The sequence below is a fragment of the Lepidochelys kempii genome, chromosome 3 (genome assembly GCF_965140265.1).
Source record: "Lepidochelys kempii isolate rLepKem1 chromosome 3, rLepKem1.hap2, whole genome shotgun sequence".
Lineage (NCBI taxonomy): Eukaryota > Metazoa > Chordata > Testudines > Cheloniidae > Lepidochelys > Lepidochelys kempii.
The window spans coordinates 203,994,255-204,017,610 of record NC_133258.1 but is presented as its reverse complement, the minus strand read 5'-3'; the positions used below and the strand labels follow the sequence as shown (position 1 = coordinate 204,017,610).

The window sequence follows — 23,356 nt, the reverse complement described above, 5'->3', positions numbered from 1 at the left end:
TGCTGAAAACAACTAAGACTGAACGGGGGGAAAAAACTGGACCCAGGCTGGAAGGGCATTTGGCTTACGAAAAAGATTATTAGAACCACATTTTGGGTGAGAATTTACATGTAACCAGTTTCTTTAGTGTATTGAGCTTAGTTTGCATGCTTTGTTTTATTTTCTTAGTAATCTGCCTTGTTCTGTCTGCTACCTCCTTAACTACTTAAAATACACCTATTATAGTTAATACGTTTATTTCTGGTTTATAATATAACCCAGTTGATGTGATTTCTACCTGGGGGAGTGAGGAGTTGTGCATACCCTCCTCCACATTGAGGGAAGAGATAAATTTCATACAATTTTGGGTTTGTTCTCCAAGGGAGGATGGACATCTGGGTGCTGTGGCAAGCCCCGTAAGCTGAGCCTTCCCGGAGCGGATCTCTGTCTCTCTGTGCAGCTGGGTGTAGCCGTGCCTGTGTACCTGGTTGGAAAAGGCTAGGGAGCCTAGCCCAGCAAGACCAGGTAAAAGGGGGCCCAGGCTGGCAGAAAAGTCTGAGTCAGTGGAGTCCCAGCACACCAGGTGACATCCCAGGGCGTCCATCCCATCCCAGCGCATTTGATTTTTTTCCCTTCCCAAGTGTAGTACTTTGCAGTTGTCTGTGCAGAATTTCATCTTGTTGATTTCAGACCAATTCTCCAATTTTTCAGAATTTTGAATTCTGATTGTGTCCTCTGAAGGGCTTTAAAACCCCTCCCAGCTGGTGTCAGCTGCAGATTTTATAAGCATCTTCTCCATTCTGTTACCTAAGTCATTTATGAAATACTAGACCCAAAACAGGCCACTGCAGGACCCCACCAGATACAGCCTCCCAGCAAACCATTTGGACAGCAAACACTCGATAAGTATTCTTTGAGAATGGTCTTATGACCAGTTGTGCATCCACCCTACAGTAATTTCATCAAGACCACATTTTTTTGTTTGTGTATGAAAATGTCACTTGGGACTATGTCAAAAGCCTTATTAACGCACTGTGCATTAAACAGCAGCAAGGGCGGTTTAGGTTGGTCATTAGGAAAAACTTCCTAATGGTCAGGGTGGTTAAGCACTGGAATAGATTGCCTAGGAAGGTGGTGGAATCTCCCTCACCGGGGATTTTTAAGAGCAGGTTCGGACAAACACCTGTCAGGGATGGTCTAGATAATACTAGTCCTGCCATGAGTGCAGGGCACTGGACTAGATGACCTCTCGAGATTCCTTCCAGTTCTAGATTCTATGTGCAGATGCATCACATCTACTGCTCCTCCTGCATCCACTAGGCTGGTTTCCCTGGCAAAGAAGAAAATAAGGTTGATTTGCCCTGATTTGTTCTTGACAAATCCACTTTGGCTGTTACTTATCAGATTCTTATCCTCTAGGTTTGAGCAAACTGATGTCTGCTATTAAGCCAAGAGCTCTCTGTCTTCAGCGGCCTAGGGAGATACACAGCAGTAAGAGCGTGGCCTCTGTGCGGGGCAGAGGGTTTTCTGAGGAAGGGAAGATGGACTCTGTTCTCAGCCCCACACGTGGGGTCCCAGCCTTGGCCCCCTTATCCCTGTCTGCGTTCCCACACCCCAATCCACAGCCTGGCTCCTGGCCCTAACTGCCTTACGGACTGGAGTAAGGGAGGGTGAGGTAAAGGTTGGGGCGGGGGGGGGGGGACCACTGGCTTTCAGTGCCCACACTGTAAAAAATGTTCCACTGCAGTGGGAGAATGCATATGAAAGGCCAAAAGGGGGAAGAGAACCCGAGTCTCAGGGGGGAACTTTTCTTCCCTCCCCTTTACTCCAAGGTGGCACAGCCTGGCAGACAAAGGAGGCTTTAAGACACCTCTGTGCCTCCCAAATTCTGGGTGCATCTGGTGTCCGTCAGAGCTGCTCTAGACTATAGCAGCTTCCCCAGCCCCAGCTCTGCCAGCTGGGGCTAGCTGGGACAGCAGGCTCAGGATAGTAGACCCACGCCCCTGCCAGGCCTAGAGTTGTGCCAAGGAAATCCAGCGGCTTTCCACCTTCTTTATGCCACGCCAGCAGCAGCATGGTCGCAGAATCAGGGCCAGGGTGCTCCGTGCATACTTCCACTGTATTTATGTGAAGATCACACATCGCTTTGCAAATATCAGTATGAACACAGCCGCCCTCAGAGGTCGGGAGTTGGCTAACCTGCTTTTACAAAACAGGAAGAAGTTAGGGCCCCATCTCTAGAGTGCTCACTGAGACATCCTGGGCCTTATTTGCTGAGCAGCTGCTGCTCCCATAGAAGCCAGTGGGAACAGCAAGTTCTCAGCATTGTTCGGGGGGTGGGGGGGAAGAATCATGCTTAGTGTCATGTAGAGTCAATGGCTGATTTTGAAAGTGTTGGCCTGAGTGAGTGGCCCAAGGTCACACAGGGGAAGCTGGAAATAGAACCCAGATCTCCTGGGTGCCTGGTGCCTTAACCACAAGACCAGCTTTCCCCTCTCAGGTTCTAATTTGGCAAGGCACTTAAACCCCTGGCTAACCTTCAAGTCTACGGGTAACCCATTGACGTCAGCTGGGCCACTCCTGGGGTTAGCGTTGGAGCACGTGCTTCTCTGTCTTGCTGAACCTGGGTCTGAGAGAACAGCTGGGCTAAGAGGGAGAAGTTCCAGGTTTCTCCATGGGCAGGAGGCTGTTGGGCTAGACTCTCAGTGACTCCAGAGGGGTAGCACAGGGATAACGAAGGACAGAATTTGACCCACTTAATCACCCTGCACAAGAACATACAACAGTTTGTTTGGGGGACAATAGAGACTCTGTTAATCTAATAAGAAGACATTGAGGCTGGACAGTTCAAGGCAGGAAAGACTTTATTGCAGTCCACAGAACACACCACGAGGGCTATGCAGCCAGCTCCCTAGAGGAAAGCGTAGCACCAGTCTGTCAGACAGGAGGCGCACCGCTGAGCCTGGCTCGGACTGGCTCCATATGCCCCTTTCAGCCACCTTTGGAAAACCGCATGGTCCTTTTTTAAGAGGAGGAATTGGCCCAGAAGGATGTATGCCTAGGAGGAGGAACAGAATGAGTTAGTACAGCTAATGAGTTTCCCCCCATCCTCCCATTTGACTCCATATCCTGGAGTAGCTGGTTAATTTGAAACTCTGGCCCACTTTATGGTCTAAGCTTTGCCAGACAAGTAACTGCTTCTCTTCCTGTGGTGACTTCATTAGGGGTGTTCTGCCAGGATAAGGAACTTTGCCCATTTTTAGCCTGGTGCTTAGCTCTCCAGAACGAGAGGGAGGCCAGGTTTACTCCGACACAAGTGTGCGACAGGCTCCTAGCATCATTAAAAGAGGAGCCTATCTGTTGCGTGTAGTGCAACCTTGGGCCTTGTCTGTCCAGCTCCCTCGAAAGGGGCTGTTTTCATGACGCGAGGCTGTTGCTGGTTAACTCCACCCCATAACCACTGGAACAGGGTCTGTCCTAACTTTGTGCTGGGCGTGAATCAGCCAGGAAGTGGTCCCCACTTCAATCCGCTCTTACAATTGCTAACATTTCAAGTTGCAATCAAAATGGGTAAGAGACAAGGACAGGCTCAGGGTTGTGGGGCCTAAACATTGACCTGCCTTGACAGTCACTGTCTGCTAAAGGAGTTAGCTCACAGATTCTGCAGTTGTCCCATTAGTACCGCAGCAGGAAATGGACCAGGCAGTAGGAGGTGTCCATTACCTTCCATCAACAGCACAACTCAAGAGTCACCTGGTTACTACAGTTTAACAAAATAAGGTGGCATCAGCTATCTGTTGCTGTGTGACTTGCTTCCCGTGCATCCCATGGCAACCAAGGCAATGCACGTGCACTAGGAGAGAAGGCCACGCACGCAGTGACCATAGCGGGCTGTTCTGCACGAACTACTTGACTTTGCAGCAATGCTACGGGTGCAGACGGGATCCAGTCGTTACACAAAACTGATCCCCAACACGGACAGGTGGAGCAGGGTTTGCTCTTCTTGAAATCTACACAGAGATCTTCCCACACCCCTTCTGTTCACTTTCTTTCAACCAGCATGCACAAAAGGTTAACTGGACTAGAAGTGTAAATTTTTTTCCCCCTGGGGGGGAGACGGCTAACCGGCATTCAAGGAAGGTAGTAAGAAAGCAGAAGCATCCGTTTCTCCAGTGACGGAATTTCCCAAGCCCGCACTAGAAACGAAATAGCTCGACCTTCTTGAGCTTAGCTGCTGCCAGACTTACCATAACGAACGCATGACATATATATTTTTAATTCCATACTCCCACCCTCCCATGGGAAGTCCTTGTGGCTTTCTTACAAACAAATTCTGCAATGGGGGGGAATGCATTTCAAAAAACCAAAGGCATAGTTTGAATATTTCTGGTTGGACTGTAAGGAACTGTCACGATGCATTCACTTTAAAATGGAAAAAATTTGACCTTGCCCCTTTGAATAACATTCAGTCTTGCGCCTTTGAATAATTCAGCATAACTACCCTCCAGAGTTTGGATCAAGCTATGGTAATGAAGTGCCTTTAAGACCATAATAGCAGGAGAAACTATCACAAGAGCAAAGTCACAAGAACACAGTCTTCTTAAAATCAAGTCCTCTCACAGTACCTGCTCCATAAATAGAACAGAGCTTGGGAAGGAGTGGGAGGAAAAGATGGTTACCTTGTCAAAACCCTTTGTAGCTAATTTTAGTCCAAGCTCGTCATTAATGCCATCCACTGCTGTAACGTCCTTATCGCCCATCGGCTCAGACACAAACGCTTTGAACTTCTGGGTTCCGGTCGCCATGATCTGTCACAGCAGCAGTGTGAGGGTGGGGAGGAGGCAAAGAACAATCAAAGGCCAATGCTGATATCACACCTATTGGAGTCATCCTGGAAGACCAGCCCTCCCACAGAGCAAGCATTCCCCTAAGCATCCCTCCCTTGTTTTAATCCCAAAGTTATCCCCGTTCCATACAAATCCGACTTCCCCCTACCTCCCTGTTTTGATTGCTGAAGTTTATTAACATCAGAAGTAAATAATCGGGAACCTGAGGTTAGAGAGTTGGATACTAAAGGTGGGTCGTTTCAAGATTCCTGCATGAATAGTTTGCATGTCCCTCATTTGGTTCTTCAGTGGTGCACAAGGAATGCCTCACACAGCTCCCACATAAGGCCCTTGCTCCCTGTTGCCTGAGCAATTTTTGTCCTGTATAAACTTCATTTTCTATCCCATTAAAAAAAAAACAACTAGTTTACACCTAGGGTGATATCTGACCTGTAATCACCTACTGCTGACTATTGTGACTCAGCAGCACGTCTGAAATATCAGGCGGATACCGGAACATCAAGGCATCCAAAGTCAGGGGCCACTTTGAGACTTTTTGCTTCAATCAAGACGCATCCTTATGTAGCTACATGGGGGAAACGAGCACACGGTTTCCAGCCACGGGGCAGTTGCATTGTTGCCACCAACAGCGTAGACCGGGCGTAGGCAATTATACCGCCTGCTCGTGACAAGCTGCTCAGAGGCTGGCAGCATCAGGGGAGCTGCACCGCTGCTGATAAACTGGTATGGATTTCCCCCACGTGCAGGCGAGCTCAGCGTCTAATGAGCTGCAGGCCCCCACAGAGAAGAGCAGCAGAGTCCTGGCTCGCCCCGAACCACAGGGCGGCACCCGTGGCTCAGCTGGCTAGCTAGTTGCTGCCTGTCAATTCCAGCACAGCACCAGTGTCCCTACCCGTCGGTCCCCTTCCCCTGCCCGGCTGGGCTGGTGGAGAGAAGCCAGCAGCAGAAAGGGGAGGGTGGCAAGAGCAAGCCAAACAGACTGGGGCCACTTCTCTACCTTCTCAGAGACCTTGGGCTTTAGCGGCCTTGATGGAGAAGCGGCAGCAGTGGGTGCTTCCCAGGCCTGCCCCGCAGGACCACACCCAAAGGTCAGGTTTGTGACGACACCTCCCTCCCCACCATGGCCTGGGCTGGAGACGCCTTGGCGGACTTCAACTGCCGCAGGCTTCTGGAACCCCTTTCCCTATGACATCACTGCCCCTTGCCACGGGAAGAGGCCCGTTGGGTGGCCCGTGTTTTAGCTGCCTGCAGTTTCTCCATTGAGAGTGTCCTGATCGCAGCCGATGGGAGCGTGGCAGGGAAAGTGGCTGCCCGCTCCAGGGCGAGCGCTCATCAGCTAGGAACACTCCTGCTGTTATAAATATTGCACAGTGCGATGCAATAGAAACCTAACTCATAAATACAGCGAATGCAGGTTATACCACGTCCCTACCCACAGAAGGGGGACATTTTCAAGTAACAAGTAGAGGGTTTTAGCTCATCCCCCTGTTCATTCGTGCATCAGGGCACGACTTGCAGAGTCACTGAGCACTGACTCCAGTGGGCATGGGGTGGAGAGGATCTGGAGGGACTTGTGGACAGGTGGGGATGATGGGAGGTGGCATCTCCTGCCCCTTAAGGCAGCCTGTGTGGGAAGGGGGACCCCAGAACAATCTGTTCACAGCCCCCAGCAGGAAATCTGCTGCAAAGACAGTATAGTTCCCAGCTGTATTAGCCTTCTGCTCACTGAAACCCTTTCCCCACTTCATGGAGGGGTGTGTCTTCATGGCTACGCTACAGTTGCACTGGCAGGGAGTTGGAGAAGAGACATCTCCAGAGCCACAGGATTTGGGGGCTGGACCCCCAATTGGTTCCACGCAGAGCAAGGCAGCCCCCTCCAGACACAGAGTCAGAGGAAGATTTACAAGAGGGAATTCACAGGGTTTCTTCTCCCCAGCCCCACACCAGATTGTGCCATAGGAAGACATGATCTCCCCCACAATTGTCGCCTGGCACAGTTTCAGCACAACAGACATGGTGCATTTTCTAAAGATGGGAGCCACATAGACATTCAAGGTTATAATTAAACCAATAGTCCTATAAACTCTAGATTCACCACCCACCAGCATGAGTAGACACAAGGAGCCAGTTATCTGATACAAAAGTTGTTTATCTATCCCTCCTAATCCTCCATCACAACACCCTATGCCACACTTAATTGCAACTGGTAGCAGGAGTTTCCACTGCCCTTATAAACCTGCCACTTCTTAAACCAAAAAACATAAACCACTTGCAAAACACACCAGGAGCCAGAGAGCAGAAGGAACAGCCAGCAAGCAAGGAAATAGCAAAAAGCCCAAGCTCCTGCTTTTATAAGGGGTAGGAGAGGTGGCTGGCTACAGGAGCTCAAAAGGGACAAACTAGGGAAGTTAAGTGCAATAGGTTGTACCTCTCAACTCCTTGTGCATTGTGCCTATAGGATTATATAGCCTCCTAGGTAATGTATCTGTCCCTCTCTGACTAAAATAGTGCATTCAAATCCTACAAGAGTTGCTTGTATTAAAATTTCTGCTAAGTTTTATTAATGATTATTTATTTTATTTGTGTATTTCTATAGCAGCCAAATCATGGTCAGTGCTATGCAATCCTATCAAAAGAGCCCATGCCCCAAAGAGGTCACATTCTAAAACCTTTATTCCATGAATGCCCCTAGAGATTTTTGCCATTGCAAAACACAAGGCTTGTAAGACATGCTCCAATGTTAGAAAAGAAATGCTGAATGGCTAGATTGGACGGGAATGCTGCTTTCTGTGTGACTAATGTGGGGCGCGACGTGGGGATCATGGCCCTTATCCCACAACGAAATCTACATGAGCAAAAACCCTGCATCCCCATGGAGTCTCGCTCATTACAAGTGCAGGCCTCAATGTTCCTCACTGAGAAGTGCATGATTTTAAGTAAACTAATAAATCAAGTGGAGAGATCTGGAAATGCATCAGCACTAAGCAACAGGGCTTGCCAAAGCTTTCCTAGCTAGCAGCCAGAGACTTGAGGCTATAAAATAACTTATCCTGTTTTAACCTCGTCATTGTACAAAGCTTTATTTATTTACTCACCTGATCCTTGTCCTTCTTCCTTCCCTCCCCAGCTGGGTGGCTTGGTTGGAAACACAGAGTAAAAGCCGCCTACAATGCAGCTGTTGATCAGTCAACAGGGGCTGCTTTGAGCATAGAGGTGTAATTGTGTGGTTGATGACTATGCTGTGCTGATGGAATAATCTCTGGTGTATGTTGGAGGTGGCGGGGGGGGGAGTTCATTCCCTGGTGTGTCTTCCTGAATGACATCTGGATCAAAGTTATAGGGCGAACTTTTTGCTGCTCGCTTGCTCGTTAATTAAGGGGACTCTAGAAGTTCCCCTATGTAGTGCAGCATTCAAGGGAGCGTAGCCACCCTTCCTCCCTGCCGCAGTATCCGACAGTTGGGGGAGCAGTGGGAGTTGCAGCCCCTTCCTGTACGGATCCTTCATCTGCAAGATGGATCCGCTTGTCTGTTCAAAAGGACAACTACAGGCGGCCCATAGGGCTGAGATGGAAAGAAAGCTGGGCTCAGTAGGTCAGTGTCCCTGGAGCCCTATGGGCAGAGCCACCACTGATAGAGGCATAGCAGGATTGCTGGTCACTCACTCACTGAGGACACGATCCTGCCGTGATCCAGTGCCTAGCCCACAGGGGTCCACAGAAGTGCAGGGGTCTGCTTGCACTAATGGGACCTAACCTTTCATTGCCTTCTCACACAGCCTCTGATGCCGCCGGTTCAGGTGCCCTGGTTCTAATGATTGGATCTGACATCCCTGCAAGAGCATTTATTTCTACCCTCCGCGTTTCCTAATTAACAAGGTGCGCCCAGCTCTGACTCCTTTCATTTCACCCTCAGATGCAGCAAACCTTCCTTTTGTGCCATCACCTCAGGCAGCTGTCGCCGGGTCGCTGCGGCATAGCTTCGAACGGTTGCTTGGTTATGTACCAGGGTTGGTACGTGTGCCCACTCTTTCAGGGGTCTGGCTGTGAACTTTCAGCACCGCTTTTACCACGGAGAACTATTTCCAATACACTTCCCTTTCTCTCTTCTTCTCGTTTGATTAAGCTTCTGAGCTGCAGGACTTCACAAATCAGGGCCGTTCTCCGGTCGGCTAGGTCTGTTTTCACAGGCACAGTGCTGAATTCTCTTGGCTTGACATTGCTTTCTTGGCTACATGAGGACAGGAACAAACATTGCAGGTTGGCAGCAGAGCCAGCCTTAAACAACCGTGGCCCCTCCGGCCCAGATCCTCACAGGGATTTAGACACCTTGGTTTTAATGGGAGGATCTGGGCCTGACTCCTTGGGGCCAGCACAGAGTCACAATTGATGGGAGCTCACCATCGGTTTACCCCATCAGCAGGAAGACTGATGGGGCACAGATACCCCCTCCACCTCTCTAGCTTGGAGCAACAAAGTTTGTAATGTGCACCCTGATCCAAATGTCCCAGTTAAATCTACTCTAGGAATAACTCTGGGGGTAGCTTAACATGAGTTTCACTGGAGGAATAGAGCCATATAAAGAGAATCTTACCCCTCTCCCTCAAAAGGTTTTATACTTAAGCTGCTTGGGATAGGGACCATCTTTTTGTTCTGGGTTTGTGCAGTGCCTACCACCATGGGGTCTTGGTCCATGACTGGGGCTCCCAGGTGCTACCACAATACAAATGAATAACAATAATAATAATCATTAATAACCGCTGCCCAGTGTCAGACCAGAGGGCCTTCTACTATAAATTGCTTCAAGGAAGGTACAAGAAATCCTGCAGGGGATAGTAATGGGATAATCTGCCCGCAAAGGAAGTTTCCCCCTGACTCCCACTAGTTAGAGGTTAGTTTAAGCCCTGAAGCATGAGGGGTTATAGTCCTTCCTAAACTCTTGAGGTTTTTTGGTTTTGTATTATTATAACCCTAGATATTCTTTTTAATCATATAATTATAATTAATATAGCTTATCAAGCGCTTTTTATCTACAGATCTCAAAGTGTTTCACGAAAGAGCTCAGTAACAATATCACCATTTTACAGATGGGGAAACTGAGGCACAGGGAGGGGAAGTGACTTGCCTAAGGTCACCTAGCAGGCCAGTGTTAGAGCTAGAAACAGAACCCAGCTCTTCTGAGTCCCAGTCTAGTGCTCTATCCACTAGTCAACACTGTCTCTCCAATTCCTTTTCTGTCTCCTACTATGCTCTTTGTTTCAATGCTATCTTGTGGCAATGAGTTCCGCATGCTAGCTGTGCACCATGTGAAAAAGTATTTCCTTCTGGGCACTAATCCATGTTTGGTGCGACTGCCCACTGGTGGGAAAATGTTATCACGGTTATGGGTGACTTGCCTGATAACAGAGAGTGACAAGAAACACTTGGTAGGATTTATTTGTCCAAACCAATAAAGAAAGTAAAAAATCAAATGAAAATTCAGTTCGTACAAGTTACCATCCTGGGGTGGCTGATGGGATGTATAGGTCACATGTGCCAAGAAAGCAGGGGAAAAGTTCCTGCAGGCCTAGGAGAGGCAGCAGGTGGGCTCAGTTAAACTTGTGGCCAGGGGCATGGGCATTAAGTTAAATCTGGGAATTCCTGAGGTTGAGAGGATGTTATGTGGGGTGAACCACAAAGGGAGAAAAATCAATCTCACCTTGTGACCCTCCAGTAAAGGCATTTCTTAAAGGGACAGCATCTAGTGGTGGGAGTCTTCCCACTGCTTTCACTGCAGTCTCCTCAAGGCAATGGGCTTGATCCTCCCTGCTGGTATAAATCAGCAAGCTCCCTTTACGCTCCACCGAAGTGACCCTGATTTACTCCAGCTGAGGACTTGACAGGTATCCATGAGGCCAGCTTTGGAACAGCCCTGATTGCAAGAGCTCTGTGGCTGTTGCAATCAGTGGCAGCCATGGTTTCAGGGCAGATCATTTTGGGTCTGGCTTCTGTATAAAGAACGTGCAAGCTAATAGGAACTAATGTGCTAAAGATAATTAGCACAATCAAGCAAGAGTGCTGTGCTTTGAGAGCAGGGAAATATAATTGACAAGGGGCAACCAGAGGCTCAGGATGTGATTGCCTAGAATACCTCAGGAGATAAAGACCATGAAGAAGAAAGGAAACAGAAATGAGAAGCAACATGGGGCTAGACAAAACCAGGGGAATGTTAATATAACAATGGAAAAATAATCCTACTGTGGGAGCTTTCTGTAGTGGAACTGGGGTATGGACTATCTCTGGCCTGCTAGAGATCAAAAGCCATGTGACAATGAGAAACCTTCTGCCAAGCCTCCGCAAGAAGTGGATTGAGGGGTGGCTCAGTGGAGCGCTCCAGCCCAGCCATGCTGCGAGTGTTGTTTTATAGACGAGGTGTAAATCAGAGGCCTTGACAACTTGTTGCTAATACAGATCCTGGGGCATTTTCGTTATGCAAAATCAGGAGGTGTCCTGGCAGAAAGCTAGGGGAGTGTATGTTCCCTACATACAGCCCTGGGGTCAACTGACCAAGGTACTCTGTACTTTTTACTGTGCGCAGTGTTGCTGCTTGGTACTTAAGGGGAAGTTGCTTTGCAGTGTTGAGTGAAGAGATGCTTATGCATAGAGGTCCACTTACATCTGTGATATCAATGGGCTGCACAGGTGTAGCTGGGCTTAGAATGTGACCCACAGTTTGGAAACCAATTTGTAGAGCAATTTCTGTAGATTAAAAGCACTAGATAAATTCTAGGGTTGCCACGCATCCAGTTTTCACCCGGACAGTCCGGGTTTCAGCTTGTATGTCCAGGTACCATTTAACAAGTTCTGATGTCCAGTTTTTTTTTTATCTGGGGGGGGGGAAGAGATGGAGAAGGGGGCGGGGCTTGGGAGAAGAGACCGAGAAGGGGGTGGGGCCTCAAGGGAAGATGCAAAGCAGAAGGAAGAGGCGGACTGCGGTGGGGGTCTAGTTACTAGCAATTAAAAAGGTGGCAACTCTAATAAATTCACCCATTATTTTTACTTTGCAAAACTGGGGAAATATTCAGGGCAGAAGGATTTAACTATTTACAAACCACTAACATTAATGGGAGACCTGCAGCTAAATCACTTGACACTGTACTGGATGTGTGTCGTGGTGAGTTTTATTCATATCTGCATTATCGTAGCACCTAGGGGGTACTACGCACCATACAAAATAAGAGACAGTCCAGCTCCCAAGAGCTTACAGTCTGAACCGAAGTACCGTGCCCGTCTCACGGGGGGGAAGTGAGGTACATGCAAATTAAGTGACTTCCCCAAAATCACACAGGAATCTTAAGAAGCAGAAATTGAACCCAGCCCACTTTCATTCCAATCCAAAGCGCTAAATGTAAGACCTGCCTTTCTCTCCTCCTCCTTTCTTTATGATGACAGCCTGTTCACGTGATGCACTTCGAGTGCCTTTTAGTTGATTGATTTAATCAGTGTGTTTAGACCAGTGCCCTTTTTGTGTGTTGGTGGGGGTTGGGGAGAGCGGCCCCAGTCCTGTAAGGTCTTGGCACCGCCCCTGGCTGCAGTATCCGGGGAAAAATATGAAAGCCCTGGAGTCTCTCGCAGGGGCTGAGAATAGAGCGACTATTTTGGGATGCCTTGCAGAAGTAGCATTACCATAATTAGCAGAAAGTGCTCCTGATTAGCATATTTTTTCACTTCTTTCATCACATCTGTTTGCGCAGAACAGTCACTCATTCTCATCTCCGCTGTGGCGAGATGTACCAGGCAATCAACGAGACCCTTTGACCTTTGACAGCCCCTCTTCAATAGCAGGGCTTGTTTTCTGTGCACCAGGGGAAAGATGTCTGGCCAGATCCTCAGCTGGTGTAAATCATCACAACACCACTGCAGAGTTACATCAGCTGAGGATTTAGCCCAAAAATTCAACAACATTTTAAAATGATTTTGCTTCCCTGACATTTTGTCATTGATTCCACTAAAATATTGAATTTTAATCTCACTGGGGCAGGGACGGTCTTTCACGATGTGTCTGAACAGCACCGACCGCACCGGAGTCTCACCTCTAATTGATCCTGTAAAACAAATGATAGGAATAGAACATATGTGGATGTAGCCTTCAGCTACCTTTTTTCCCTCTTCTTCCTTCTGTTATCAAAATTCCTTTTTCTCTCTTTGATCTCAGACAGTAAATGCCTTCGGGAGTGAATCCAGTTACAAGACTGTCTGCTGAGAGTGCTGTCTCAGACTTGACACTAGTAAGATGCGACAGCACTGACTGGAGATGTGTGTCACTGTCCTTAGACCATTCTGGTTCCTGCCTGAGGGTTGAACAGAACATTCAGTCAGAAGTGTAGTTTTTCAATCCCGTCAGTCTCTAAGTACTTGATCCAATGCACTGATGTGACTGCTGCTGGAGTACTGTGTCCAGTTCTGGTGCCCACAATTCAAGAAGGGTGTTGATAAATTGAAGAGGGTTCAGAGAAGAGCCATGAGAATGATTAAAGGATTAGGCAACCTGCCTTATAGTGATAGACTCCCTGAGCTCGATCTAGCTTAACAAAGAGAAGGTTCAGGGGTGACTTGATCACAGCGTGTAAGTATCTACATGGGGAACAGATATTTGATGATGGGCTCTTCAGTCTAGCAGAGAAAGGTCTAACATGATCCAATGGCTGGAAGCTGAGGCTAGACAAATTCAGACTGGAAATAACGCACGAAGTTTTAACAGTCAGGGTAATTAACCATTGGAACAATTTACCAAGGGTCATGGTGGATTCTCCATCACTGATCATTTTAAAATCAGGATTGGCTTGTCTTCTACACGATCTGTTCTAGGAATTATTTTGGGGTAATTCTCTGGCCTGTGCTATACAGGAGGTCAGACTATAATGACGATGATCCCTTCTGGCCTTGGAATCTATGAGTGCCTATTGGAGCACTTACTGGCTTCAGTGGGCTGTGGATCAGGCCCTAATTCAGTAGTTGCTAGTCGTTCCTGTCCTGCAGTTGGGGTGGCACAGGAGCCAGCTATGCCAAGACAGCAGCCATGCCAACTGGGGACTCCCACGCATCAGGGGAATCCTCAGCTGGCAGGATCTGCCTGCCTTCCACTGCCTTTCATGGCAGCACAAAGGGGCTGGAGTGGGGCTCAGGACTCAGCCCAGCAAATCACATTTGTATAAATGTATTTAGTAGGAAGTAGGGCAGTGAAATCCTAGATACTCTCACACCCAAATGTGCCCCCTCTGGCCCTCCACACCTTGAAACCAGCCTCACTAGTGGTGGCTTTATCCCTAGCTGATAAAGATGCTTCTGAAGGGACCATGTTCTTTACCAATTGGAAGGCACCAGAGGGAGGGTGTTTCTCAAGGGAAGATGTTCCCAGACCCCTCCAGCAGGGTGCCATGCTTACAAACTCCCTTCTGCAAGTGGCTCACTGCACATTACTGGCTTTGAACACCGGGGCAGAGTCAGAGAGAGAGGATTACGAAGGGATGGGGCAGCATCACATACGGAACTAGTGATGAGGGGTCATGTGACTCTCAGCAGTGCTAGACTGGAACCCACTCCTGGGGCAAAGGTTAGGGGCTACCCTCGGTATGGGAAAAGACTTAGGGATAGCAGGGACTCGTAGTCCTTCCAGAGGTGACCTAGAGAAAAGCAGAGAAGAATCCCACTGGTTTGATGGTCTGTGCCCAGTGCTCCTGATGCTCAGATATTTGGGTGTTCCTCCCACTTTGGCAGCACCTTTGGGAGCTCCTCATCACCTTGGTCGTGTTGCAATCTGTCGCTGCTTCAGGGAATCGTGCCCGTCCATGAATGGAGCTGGGCTGGCAGGAGACTTTGACTTGCTGACTTTGTGATGGCACCGTGTCTTTGGAAGGCAGGACCTAGGAGGGCATCCGACTGATGCCAGGTCTATAGAAGACAGTTAGGCCGACCCAGCTTCATAGCTCAGGGGTGTGTGTGGAAACCCCCCCCCCTTCCCCGAGCGATGTAGTTAAGCCAACCCAACCCCCTCGTGGAGACAGTGCTTGGTCGACAGATGAATTCTACCTTTGCCCTAGTTCCGTCTCTCCTGGGGTGGATTATCTCCAGCGATGGGGGAAGTGAAGACATAGCCTGAGAATCAGGAGATGGACGGAGGTTCTGTCCCCAGCTCTACCACTGACCTGGGGTGTGACATTGGGCCAGCCGCTTCCCTCTCACTATTTGTGTGCCTCATCTCTTTAGATCGTGAGCTATCTGGGGCAGGGGTTCTCTTCCTCTGTGTCTGGAGGGGTTCTGATCTTAGATGAGCTCTATAGGTGCTTCTCGCATACAAATAGTCCAAATGGGTGTGTGGTCCTTATAGGAATGATATACGGTGTTAGCAATAGTGCATATAATTACTACAGGTAACATCAATCACACTTTTCATTGGTACTCATAAGTGTTATATATTTGCACAAAGGCTCATCAGAATGTGCAGTAATTGTAAATAATAGGGCTATGTCACCCTACTGAGGACTGTCTATGAAATGTAAAAACCATAAGAGTGACCCTAGTTGTTTCTGACTATCACCAGCACCAACACAGAGAATGAAAACTGCATATGCAAAGTTGGATTTATTATTTAAAAGTGTATTTTTCATGGCCAAATTCTGCAGCTTTGCACCACCAGTTTTCAGACAATAATTTCTGGCCAGAACTGAAATAGTTTTGATGGTCTCATCCCACTTTCTAGTTGTCTACATATAAAAACCACATCAGAATATGATGTGATTGACAGCATCTGTTCGGGACCAGAAGAGAAAAAGTGGTTTAGGTCTGGGAGGAGAGTAGGAGTGAATTTCTCATGAAAAGGCAGGTGGAGGAAAGGAAGGGAGAAGAGTTGGACCCTTTCAAAGCTGTAGCCTAGTTGCAAGGTGCGATTTCAACCAGAAAACCTGTACAGCAGTTGGAAATGTCTAAATAAAAGAGCCTAGTAAGCTATTTAATAGGACAAAATGCAAGAGGAAAAAGGACACTTGAAGAAATGGAAATAATGCAAATTTGAAACTGATCAAAGGCAATACTTTTCACACAATGCACAATTAGTCTGGGGAACTCATTGCCCCAAGATATCATGGAGTCCAAGAATTTAGCAGGATTCAGAAAGGGATAGGACATGGGTAACAAAGAATATCCAGAGTTATCACAGGAAATAGGAAAAAAATAAGGATGTTTTGGAAGGGATATAAATAGATTTGGAAAGATTAGATTTTTATCTGTAAATGTCGATAAATGGCAGTTTCACAGTACACGCACAAGCCAATGAAACAATATTTTCTAACTTTACCTGTCTGTACATTTTGATTATTATAGAAGGAAAGTGTTGCTTGGGAACTTATTGGAATTTGATTTAAGGACATTTACTTTGTCAACATCACATGCCAAAATAATCGTCTATGTTTGAACAGTTATAAAGTTTTAACTTTTGGAATCTCAGCGTCTATCGTCATTAAATAATTATTGCCTGACACCCGCCCCCCCAGCCCCATTGTCTAACCCAGCATAAATCTGCGCAACTGTGAAAATTTAAATTGACAAAAACTGGGGGGAAAAGCTTAAAAATAAACATTGATATTATCCATCAAAATGATCAAAGAAAGGAATCAGTCAGATTCTGGCCACGTGTAGATAGAAATGCCCTCCTCCCCAGAAACTGGGATTAGAGAGGATTAGCAGACAATGGAAGGAGAAAGGGTAATGGATGAAATGGGATATTTGGGGGCTGTTACTCTGAAATGTTATGAAGGACCCCTAAGGGCTTCAGCCCAGAAACCAGCATGTAAGCTGGGTCCCCTAGCCTAGTGTTCCTTTTGGGCACTGCCTGGGATTGTTTCCTAATGTTGCTTAGGGGGAAAATGCCTTTTCTAGCCTTACAGTACAGCACGGGGCACACCTAACGCCAAGTCAGTCGCATTACCAGAATTGTCTAGGGGAGTGCTTGTCCGTTGTCTGCCAATTTCATCTAGTAGATGCTTTGCCTTCTGCCTTGAGCTTGGTTCTTTTACATCACTTTCAGTGCTTCTGGGAATCAAAAAACGGCAGTGCTTCCTCGATAAGCCCGTAGACCACCAGTGGGCCCCAACGCCATTGGCACCGTGATTTGTGGGCAGGAAAGGAGGTGGGGCCTTTTATGCCATGCTCCCCACAGCATGGCCAAACTGGAGAATGGCTGTTGCAAAGGAATTTGCTGAGGTATCCCACCGCATCCACGCAGCTGTTGCAGGAGGGGCGCTAACTTTCCGCATGTGCACGGCGGGATGCAAGCCACAGACGCAGCACAGCTGCGGGCAGCACCTGCTGTCCCTCAGGGAGCGGAAGAGCAGTGCTGAGTTGAGACCAGGAGACCTCTCTCATTGCAGGAGGTTTTGTGTCTAGCTGAGCATGTCCGCTGGAGAGCAGAGGGAGAGCGGGGGTGGAGCTGGAGGAGAAGAGCAATCTCCCGGGCCAGGTGGGGGATTCAAAACCTTCAGCAAATTCATTTTTTCCACTTGGTGTCTCCGCTTCCCCTGTCTCAGCCCCCAGTGTGAACAGGCTGCCGGGACAGTGATGCAATCCAGCTACAGTAACCCCATGCCCTTCCCTTACTGCAAAGTACTGCTCTGTTTGTTTTGTACCCATGCTCTTAAAATGCCAGCCCTCTAGGGCAGGGAACCTGTTATTTGTCCGGCACAGTTCTCCTATTGTACAGGGCCTTTGGCCCCAGAAAGATAACTAATCAGTGTCACCGCTAGCCAGCTCCTCCCCACCATGGCTTTGCCACTAGGCCCCACTGGGGATATAAGCGGTCTTCGACACTCCTGATTAAGCACCCACCGAAATCAATGGATGGACATCTTCCCATTGACCTCAATGGACCCTTACTAAGGCTACATTTTGTTCCTCCTAGATATTAAAGTTTATGGGCCAGTTTGTCCACTCTGCTTCTGTCCGAGGAAGGGACTCTAGATATCGTGGATATGCTGGTGGGGTGTGATGCATGGGGAACTCTGGCTTTTGGGCATCACCCATCTTCATCTCAGACAACAGAAGCATGTCTGTGGATCCTCTTAAGCTTTTTGATACCAGGGACTGGCTTGCTGCCTTCCCAAAGTGTGTCAGTGAGATCTCAGGGACCGGTCGTTGAGAAACACTACTCTAGAGGAACTGAGATGTACACATGCGTGTGCATGAGGGATGGGGCAGGAACACCAGCAGTCACTTTCCATGGCAACATGACACCAAACCCATGAAGACGCCCTAAATCAGATAACGCTGCTTCGGTCAGCATTACCATCCACACTGTCCCCCTGAGTTGTGTGAACTTCCCTGGCTCTGAATAAAGGGTGTTGGACTCCAAGGAGCTCTTGGGATACATGCAGATCCCAGGGTATCTGAGAGGGCTCAGCCTTATGGTAGGAGAGAGGAGGGGGAAACTCCCACTACCTGATGGATTCATGCAATGGAAACTCGCTGAGTTTCCTGTCTATTTGTAGTCCCTCCCATCTCCCGCCTGGCAGAGGACAGTCCAGTCTTACAGCAGAACTGGTTGGGAATTTTTTAACAAAACATTTTTTCCCTGAAAAAATCTGATTCGTCAACACTGAAACTGTTCGTGGCAAAGAGCCCGTTTCCACGCCTTTCCTGACTCAAAAAAGTGTTGGAAAAAGTTTCCAAATTGCCAAGACGTCCTCCTTCGAAATTGTCAAACTGAAAAGTCACGGGGGTTTCTGTTCAAAACAACTTTTTGTTTAGAATGTGCACTGAATTCATGCCAAGAAATTGGTTTAAAAAAGAAAAAAAAGTAAAAAAGAGTCAGATTTGTATTGAAAGGTTTCAAAATGATCGAAACCAGACACGTCACAGGACCGGAACTGAAATTTGGTTTGGTTTGTCGGCTTTGTGAACATTTTTGAGATTTCAACTTTTCGTCCTGTTGTGTGATGGGAAATTTTTTCAAAATCTCAGAATTCTCCTGGGACAGAAAAACAGTTTCCCCACCCACTCCCAGTTTATAGGCTTATACTAATTAGAGATGATGTATATGAAAAGTAAATACATCCCGCCTCTTGGATGCACCACAGAAACCCTCACAACTTGGATTGCATAGTGTTGAAGCTAGATTTATCCATTGTGCTAAATCAGCCCCCGGCCCTAATTCTAAGAAGCTAATGCTGTGCTATCTTTCACCATATTCCACTTGAAATTAAGTGCAGTAAAGGACAGGTTTCAGAGGAACAGCCGTGTTAGTCTGTATTCGCAAAAAGAAAAGGAGTACTTGTGGCACCTTAGAGACTAACCAATTTATTTGAGCATGAGCTTTCGTGAGCTACAGCTCACTTCATCCCTGATGAAGTGAGCTGTAGCTCACGAAAGCTCATGCTCAAATAAATTGGTTAGTCTCTAAGGTGCCACAAGTACTCCTTTTCTTTTTGCAGTAAAGGAGTCTTTCTTCCCAGGGAATGTGACAAGGGGCAGGGCTGCAGCATTTCACCAGCACTGAGAATGCTAAATGTATTAAATAATGACTTAGGATCTTTTATTTCTTAGTTAGAATTAGGCTTCCAGACTTGTTTGTGCAGGCTCTAATTTAAGCCTTGAAAGATCCCCTTCCAAACTAGTGCTAAAGCTCTGACGGTAACTTGAACGGGGAAGACTTTGAAAAATAACGAATGGCTTTTATATGTCTCATTGAAGCACGCACAGAAAAATCCTACACCAGCCTTAGAGTTTTAGGTGGTGCCTGCCAAAGAAGTTTTCACTCTCCTACCCCCAAAAAGAGATCACATAGGACTGAGCTGAGGACCCCATGGAGGGCCAGCGAGGTTATTCCATAGGGCACCTCCAAACTTAATTGGCTCATTTTATATATGAAGGGGAGGGGATGGCCAGAGGTCTGAATGTCACCACCAGCTTCCTGCCCTACGAGGCAGCCCCAAGCTACATGTGTGCTGGTGTTCTTGCACAGCTGCCTACATTTCAAAAAGTTTTGTGAGGGACAGCTGTCCGAACAAGCCACTAGTGTGATGGTTGGTTCTTAGGCCCAGATCCTCAAAAGGTATCTAGGCACCTCCCTGCCTTTGGCCCTGATTCAGCAAGGTTCTTAATCATATGCATGACTTTAAACATGTGGGGAGTCCCCCTGGCTTCTGTAGAAAAACTCATGTGCTTAAAGTTACACAAATGCTCAAGTGCATTGCTAAATCAGGCCCATGCGCCCAGATCCCTAAGCCCATGGAGAGTTCCTGGCAGGCTCAAGGGCTTTACAGGGTTAATATTGGAAGGTCTCACTATATTCGAAAACACAATGGCTGGAGGGCTATGGGTTACGCTGTGTTTTGCAAACATTAATTGTGACAACTCCTGGGAGGGAGGGAGTTGGGAAGAGTTATTATCCCCATTTTTATAGATAGGAAAATTAAAGCAGAAAGGCCAATGCCAAATTTTAAAGTGTCCAATAATTTTGGGTGACTGACTCGAGACACCATGGCCTGATCTTTCAGAACAGCTGGGTCTACCCAGAAAGCCCTTGAAATTGATCCTTAGTGAAGCAGTCTCCTTGTGAATAGACACGACTTGTGGGCAGGTCTGATAAGTCTACTTATTAAGCTAATCAGGAATGTTTCACTGTTTGCCTTGCTCTCCCTCCATGTGTTTGTTTTATCCATCTGCTGTCTTGGTATATACAAGACTGTAAACACTTAGAGGCAGGGCCTATCTTTTTATTACATGTGGTGTGCTCAGTGCTAGTACAAAAGTGATCCGCAAACAGGACCTAAAGGCGCTTCTGAAATAATGTTCCAGTATTTGACCAAATTGAACATGCCACAAAGTAAGACCTGCAATCCCAAACCTTCAGTCCTTTCTTAGATCCCAGTTCTGCCACCATTTAAGCATGTGCCTATCTTGCATAAGCACTTGGACGCAGCATGGTCTACTGGACAGAGCACTAGACTAGGACTAAGGAAACCTGGCTTCTATTGCCAGCTCTGGGCAAGTCATGGTTCCACTGTGCCTCAGTTTTCTCATCTGTAAAATGGTGATAATGGTACTGACCTTCTTTGTAAAGCACTTTGATATCTACTGATGAAATATAGTAAATAAGAGCTAGGAATTATTAATTATTATTAGTAATTTAACCCAGGGTTAGGTCCATTTATGTCAATGGGATTATTTGTAGGAGTAAAGAAAAGCATGTATTTACATATTTGCAGGATCAAGGCCTGAGGTAACAGCCCCCTCCCCTCACTTTGTAGTTAAGGAGAGTTTTGTCCCAGTTAGGATGGCTGAATTTTGGGCTCCTGCAGTCATTCCAGATTATGAATTATATACTCATTTCATTTCTTTTAGTGGAATAGCTATTAACAACCCCAGTAGACAAAGCCCTTAAATGCCCTAACAAGTAATTGATTTTGCAATCATCAGTCATAATCGGATAATATTTGTAGTGCCTAGGACACTCCAGCCAGGACCGAGGCCCCCGTTGTGCCAGGTGCTGTACAAATGCATAGTGAGAGACAATCCCTGTCCCAAAGTGCTGACAATCCTTTATTTAATTAATCGTTTTCACTCCTGCCACCCACACGGTTGCCAGAGAAGGTCAGAGCCTGGAGAGGCCGGGTGCAGGGCAGAGGAGACTCCAGGACGCCCTAGTAAAGCGTGTGTAACTAGTATGTGTAAAAGGGAATGCTCTTCCTTGCTCTTATTCTCCAGGTCGAAGCCTGCAGCTGGCAAACTACAACTCCCATCATTCCGCTCGCCTTCAGCGGCCCCATTGGTCTCCCGGCTCATCCACTCGCAAGAGCCCTCCCTCCCCGCTGTCTCCTCTCTCACTGGGCCGCCGCGGGCTTGACTGGCGGGGCTGGCACCAACCGCCGCAGGCCCATGCGGAGCGGCGGGGGCGGGCTGGAGGGAAGCCTTGGGAAAGGCGCCGTGCCAGCGTAGAAGGAAAAAGTGCCACGACTCCACAGAGGCGGCGAGCGGCGGAGGGGCGTTGGGGGGCTCTGGGCATCGGACGGGGCAAGGGCAGCCGGGCGCATCGCCCAGCCAGCGGCGCTGTCTCCTCCAGCCTGGGCGGTGCGTTGGCAGCTGCGGAGCTTGGAAGGGGGCGTCTCGTTGCCGGGGCGAGAGAGCGAAGTCGGAGGCGCCAGTCAGGTAGGAAACTCGAACCCCCCAAAGCCGTTTCCCCCCCTTTCCTCCCCCGCTTGCAGCTGCTGCCGGGGAAGCTGAGCCCGGGATCTCAGCCTGCCAGGGCCAGCCTTCCGAACTCGGGGGCGCTCCGCGTTCCATGGAACCCGGGTCAGCGTTCCATGGAACCCGGGTCAGCGTTCCATGGGGTGCCCCCAGCGTTCCAAAGAGTTCCTCATCGGCGTTCCAAAGAACGCCGGGCTGGGAGCACCCCACAGCTGCGGCTAAGGCGATGCGGGACAGACTCCAACCCTGTGGTGCTGGGGAGGGTCGCGATACCTCTCCCCCACCCTAGATCTAATGGGGGAACCCCCCCCCCCCGGTCGGCTAACACTACGCGCCGAGCCGACCCAGCAGCATCCCTCTCCCTCCGGTAGCTAGTGCTCCGCTTCCCCTTGGAGGCGCCGGGTGAAGTTGTGTGGCTCCTCCGGCCACGTTCACAGCTGGAGCAGGAACGGGTTCCGTGGCCGGAGCGCGCACAGCTGACGTTGCTTGACTGGAAGACTCCAGGGGATTTAAATGCCTCCTGGAAGCCTTAAGCCAGGGCTGGATAATTGCGTGGAGGGAGCCAGGGGCCGGTTTGGCGTGAGATCCGCGGCGAGGCGGCCCCTGGACTGCGATCCTCTTGGAGGAGGGGGCTGGTAAGGTGGGCACCGGGGCGGCTTCTGGCTGTCAGGCTTTGCAGGGACGTCGCGAGCTGCGGCTGGGTGCCCCAAATCCCTGCGCACGCCTCTCTCCGGCCTGGGGCGCCGCGGGGCAGGCGGCGGGGCGGGGGGGGGAGAAGAGGATTAAAACGTGGCGGGGGAGTTTGCAGAACAATTCGAGGCGGAGTTTCCGCCTCCCCCGGGGCCACCCGTGCCCTGTCTGCCGAGCCGCCGCTCACTCCGCTTTCATAAGCGGATCGGTTTGCAGCGAGCTCACTGGGGGGGGGCTGGTCCCTTCCGGATGAATGGGACCGCGCTGTGCCAGAGGCGGTGCGGAGCGACGACGTGCTCAGTCGGGGAGGGGGGGGGGGGGCGCTTACCCCTGCCCAGGGCACCGCGGACGGAGCCTGCTCCAGCGGCGGTTTCCTCCTCTGCTGTTCGGATCCCGCGTCCCCAGTCCCTTCGCTTCAGCGCTTGCAAAGCAGGGGGGCCGCTAGCCGTGAGCTCTGCCCGCTCCCTGAAAGTGCTCGGGGAGTCCCCGCTCGCCTGTCCCTCGCCTGCAGCCGCTGGCAACCCCGCTGCAGGCTCCTTCCCCCCCCCCCCCCCGGCTGCTTCCGGATGGATTAGCGGCCGAGCCCTGGCCGCTGCTCTCCCCTGGTGCAATCACAAGGCTGCACCAAAT

General features: G+C 49.0%; 2 protein-coding genes across 8 annotated transcripts in view; one reads left to right on the top strand and one right to left on the bottom strand.

Moving 5' to 3' along the window:
- Positions 1-2,825: 2,825 nt before the first annotated feature.
- On the bottom strand, positions 2,826-23,268 carry BANF2 (BANF family member 2). Of its 3 annotated transcripts, XM_073339724.1 has the most exons (4): positions 23,055-23,268; positions 8,769-9,053; positions 4,659-4,787; positions 2,826-3,037 (listed from the first exon to the last, which is right to left on the bottom strand). In XM_073339724.1, the coding sequence occupies exons 3-4, from the start codon at positions 4,782-4,784 to the stop codon at positions 2,891-2,893; spliced, it is 273 nt and encodes a 90-aa protein (XP_073195825.1). In that variant the 5' UTR covers positions 4,785-4,787; positions 8,769-9,053; positions 23,055-23,268; the 3' UTR covers positions 2,826-2,890. The 3 variants fall into 3 exon arrangements, with proteins under 3 accessions (XP_073195825.1, XP_073195824.1, XP_073195826.1); XM_073339723.1 differs by lacking the exon at positions 8,769-9,053; XM_073339725.1 differs by lacking the exons at positions 8,769-9,053; positions 23,055-23,268 and adding an exon at positions 7,922-8,746.
- The window catches only part of RRBP1 (ribosome binding protein 1), a 55,775-nt gene continuing 54,325 nt past the window's right edge, over positions 21,907-23,356 (top strand). For 4 of the 5 annotated variants that reach the window (XM_073339722.1, XM_073339721.1, XM_073339720.1 and 1 more), the window contains exon 1: positions 21,907-21,997. The gene's annotated coding sequence lies outside the window, so the exon portion shown is untranslated. Of the gene's footprint in view, positions 21,998-22,551; positions 22,672-23,356 lie in introns of those variants that run through there. The other variant, XM_073339719.1, reaches the window with a different exon arrangement.